This window comes from Trichechus manatus, unplaced genomic scaffold (genome assembly GCF_000243295.1).
Source record: "Trichechus manatus latirostris isolate Lorelei unplaced genomic scaffold, TriManLat1.0 scaffold00040, whole genome shotgun sequence".
NCBI classification, from domain to species: domain Eukaryota; kingdom Metazoa; phylum Chordata; class Mammalia; order Sirenia; family Trichechidae; genus Trichechus; species Trichechus manatus.
Genome location: NW_004443976.1, coordinates 13,405,890 through 13,410,512, shown reverse-complemented (window position 1 = coordinate 13,410,512; position 4,623 = coordinate 13,405,890). Strand labels below are relative to the sequence as shown.

The 4,623-nt window shown below is 40.4% G+C and overlaps 1 protein-coding gene across 1 annotated transcript; it reads left to right on the top strand.

Annotated features, from left to right (window-relative positions):
• Window positions 1-3,373: 3,373 nt before the first annotated feature.
• LOC111820499 (zinc finger protein 594-like) lies at window positions 3,374-4,343 on the top strand. The gene has a single exon (XM_023731035.1). It carries the CDS (start codon window positions 3,374-3,376, stop codon window positions 4,268-4,270), a length of 897 nt encoding a protein of 298 aa, XP_023586803.1. The 3' UTR covers window positions 4,271-4,343.
• Window positions 4,344-4,623: the final 280 nt, after the last annotated feature.

Below are 4,623 nucleotides of genomic sequence, written 5' to 3'. Positions count from 1 at the left end.
ATATAGTACTTTCTATATGCCGGAGCCCTGGTGACGCAGTAGTTAAGTGTTTGGCTGCTAACCAAAAGGTCGGCAGTTCAAATCCACCAGCGACTCCTTGGAAATCCTATGGGGCAGTTCTGCTCTGTCCTTTAAGGTCGCTATGAGTCGGAATCAACTCGACAGCAACAGAGGTTCTATATGCCAGACATTGTTCTAAATATTTTACATATATTTACTCTTTTAATTCTCATAACAACTCTGTGAGGTAAGTACTATTATTGTCTCCATTTTATAGATGAGGAACCTGAGGCACAGAGCGCTCCAGTGACTTGCCCAAGGTCGCACAGTCAGTAAATGATGGTGCCAGTATTCAAATCCAGGGAGTTTACTCTAGAGTCCATGCTCTTAATCGCTATGCAGTGTTGTCCTTCATTCATTGCAAGAAGATTAGTGACGGAGAAGATTTTGTGACTTGGCGAGGTCAGAGATTTGATGATATGGACACCCAAAAGCAATTAGCTCATTTGTCTTCCAATTATAGGAGGATATAAAATTGCCACATGTATGGAGGCAATTCCACGAGAATACTAGAAAATACCAGGTCTGAGAAAAGGAGAATTCATTCCTGTAGAAATGACAGCCAAACATTTTTATTCTAAGGCATAGTTTCAGATTTCCTTATCTGTCATAGTACATTGAGAGGAATGGGTAGTGTTATGGATTGAATTGTGTCCTTCAAAAATATGTGTTGTAAATCCTAACCCCTAAAAATGTAACTAATGTCACTGAATAATTTGTGTAGAAATTGTCAAATGGGAACCTAATTTGCTGTGTAAACTTTCACCAAAAACACAACAAAATATTTTTTTTTTAAATCCTAATCCTTTTACCTGTGGTTATAATCCCATTTGGGAATGGGTTTTCTTTGTTAAGAGGCCATATCAGTGTAGGGTGAATTTTAAGTCAGTCACTTTGAGATATAAAAAAAGCAGATAGGACAGAGACACAAGCAGAGATGGGGGAAGACAGATGCCGTGCCACATGAAGATCACCATGATCACCAAGGAATAAAAGCTGAAAAGAGACAAGAACCTTCCCCTACAGCCAATGCCCTGAATTCGGACTCCTAGCCTCCTAAACTGAGAAAATAAATTTCTGTTTGTTAAAGCCATGTATTTGTGGTATTTCTATTATAGCAGCATTAGATAACTAAGACAGGTAGTGTGCCAGTTATTAATTTATTGCCTCTCAGCTCCAAATCTACCCTTCTTTGCTTTGCCTGTGTTACTGAGCTGGACCCTGTAAACATTTCTCCTTTGCCAGCTGGCACAAGATTTAAACTTTGTCAGTAGTGGATGCTGAAGGGACAGTGCATGGCCAAAGAGGGAGACACTTCTTTTCCTGGGACCAGTGTGCTAGGTTTTTTTTTAATTTGTTTTTGTTTATTTGTTTTATTATTACTGTTTTGGTATGGTTGCCAGCCAGTCAAGCTGTGGGAGGCCTGATGGCAGTAACCCTAGTGGGCTCCTTCCTATGAACCAGTTCTGATTCGGTCATCCCCTCCAGCAAGTTTTTACCATCCAACATTCCACTGGGGCAGATTGTCCTAAGCAAAGTAAGTACAGGCTTGCTTGTGCTTACTTCCTAATCTGTAGTGAACAAGTTCAGTTTTTCACCGCATCAAAGATTCTCCTTAAACTAGATATGACTGGCATTTGTCTCTCCCAATCCCTCAGCATCTTCCTACAGAATCAAACCTCTTTTCAAACTTACAATCCCTGACAAGGGCAGATGACTTAGTAAGCAAGGTAAGCACAGGAATACTTGTGGTTAATCTGTAGCGAACAGTTTCACGTGGGTTTCACTTTGATATGGTGTGGTGAAACCCATGTGAAATTGTTCACTGTGGATTAGTAAGTAAGCACAAGTAAGCCCATGCTTACCTTGCTTATTAGATAATCCGCCCCTGGGTCCATTTTCTGTAGACTAGCTCCAGACTGCCCATATCCTCCAGTGAATTTCTCTACCACCCTGCAGGCCACTTCCACAGACCAACTCTAGTCCATACTCTGCCAAGTTTCTTCTCCATTAGCAGGGTGTATGTTGTGGTAAACACAATCTCTCTAACAAAGTTTGTATCTCAATCTCAGGGAGAAGGGTACTCCTCTAAATTCTTTGTTCCTCCCTTGTTTATTCTGTCTTAGTCTTTCCAGTATAGGGAACAGGTGATATTTGTATTTTAGGAATTATAGAATGATCTACTTTTCTTTTCAGATTCTGACCAAGAATAAGATGAAGAAATGGAAGTCAAAGATGGAAATTCCTAAAGAAAAAGATTCAATGAGAGTTGTATCAGAAAGACTCCAAAGACAGATCTCCCAGGAATGTGGGCTTGTTGAAACCAGTAACCCTGAGGGCAGGTTATTGAGACATCGGGTAAGCCCCTCAGAGGATGCAGTAAGACATTCCCCTTCCCAAGAAAGAGGATTCAGGGAAGTGAATCTCATCCTCAGGAAAGCCATTGCAGGAGGGAGAGGCCAGGAATGTAATGGAGGAGAAAAAATACTTTCTGCATCTAAAAGATCCCACAGATATGAGGCCTGTGGCCAAAGCTTCAAACAGAAGTCAGGATTAACTAAACATCAGAAAATTAATAATATAAAGAAAACCTATGAATGTAAAGAATGTGGAAAAACTTTCAACCGGAGCGCCAACCTGATTATACATCAGAGAATTCATACAGGAAAGAAACCATATGTATGTAATGAATATGGGAAAGATTTTAATCAAAGTTCAAATCTTATTATACATCAGAGAATTCATACAGGAAAAAAACCTTATATTTGTAATGAATGTGGGAAAGACTTCAATCAGAGCTCTAATCTGGTTAGACATAAGAGAATCCATAGCAGGGAGAATCCCTATGAATGTAAAGAGTGTGGAAAGGCCTTCAAGGGGAGCTCAAACCTTGTCCTGCACCAGAGAAGCCATAGTGGAGGAAAGCCATATGTATGCAGTGAATGTGGAAAGGCCTTCAGTCAGAGCTCAGATCTTATTATACATCACAGGATTCACACTGGAGAGAAACCCTGTGAGTGTTATGAATGTGGGCAAACATTTAGTCAAAGTTCACACCTTGTCACGCATCACAGAATTCATACTGGAGAGAGACCTTTCAAGTGTAACGAATGTGAAAAGGCCTTCAGGCAGCATTCCCGCCTTACCGAACACCAGAGACTCCATAGTGGAGAGAAACCCTATGGATGTCATGAATGTGGGAAGTCCTTCAGTGGGTGCACAGCTTTTCTGAAACATCAGAGACTACATACTGGAAAGAGACCTGAATGTCAAAAAGTTTGCACTCCCGACTTGGACTTTTAAACAGCAGAGAATGCATAGGGAAGAAAAACCTTATGAATGTACTGAGTGTGGAAAAATGTTCCGGGGAAGTTCAGATCTAATTCGACATTGGATAATTCATACTGGAGAGAAACCCTACGAATGTAGTGAATGTGGGAAAGCCTTTAGCCAGAGGTCACACCTTGTTACACATCAGAAAATTCATACTGGAGAGAAGCCCTATCAGTGCAATGAATGTGGGAAAGCCTTCAGGCAGCATTCACTCCTTATTCAACATTGGAGAATCCATAGTGGTGAAAAACCCTATGAATGTAAGGAATGTGGAAAACCTTTCATTTGGCACACAGCTTTCCTTAAGCATCAAAGACTGCATACTGGAGAGAAACTTGAAGAAAGTGAGAAAACCTTCAGTAAGGTTGAGGGGCGTAGAGAAGAGCAGAGAATTCACAAAGAAGAGAAAGCTTATCAGTGTAATCAGTGTGGCAGAACTTTCCGAGGCAGCTCAGATCTCATCAGACACCAGATAATTCATTCAGGAGAGAAACCATATGAATGTAAAGAATGTGGGAAAACATTTAACCAGAGTTCAGACCTTTCGAGACATCATAGAATTCATAGTGGAGAAAAACCTTACATGTGCAATAAATGTGGAAAATCATTTAGAGGCAGCTCAGATCTTATTAAACACCATCGTGTTCATACTGGGGAGAAACCCTATGAATGCTCTGAATGTGGGAAGGCTTTCAGTCAGAACTCACACTTTGTTAGTCATCAGAGAATTCACACTGGAGAGAAACCCTTTGAATGTAGCAACTGTGGGAAGGCCTTTAGCGTGTGCACAGCTTTTCTTAGACATCAGAAACTTACACTGGAAAGGAATTGGAGGAATGTGAGAGGATCTTCAAACAGGACTTATTCTAATAAATAACAAAACCTAGTGAATGTAGGAAAAGCCAGATGGAAACTACATCTTTTTGCACTATATGAGATTTTTTTTGAAAAAGCATTTGACGGTAGGAAAACAGTAGAGAAGTCATAATGGGTGGAAAACAAGTGTAATCAGATGGAAAAGCTCTTGGACATAAAAGCCTTTTTTCTGCCTCAAAGTTGCTACTGGAGTTCGGTCTCAAAGATATATTTGAGAATGTTTTAGAGAGACTTCTGCTGTTCTTAAATCACTAGAAATCACTTTGGGAACAACCTCAAAACTAAATTCTTCATGGAAGGAGCCATTTCATTCTCGACTGCCTAGTCCGGTGACAAGCATAAATCTGCTTCAAG

Excerpts from the sequence above, each read along its gene's own strand:
- LOC111820499 (XM_023731035.1), top strand. The coding sequence starts at position 3,374 with ATGCATAGGGAAGAAAAACCTTATGAATGTACTGAGTGTGGAAAAATG.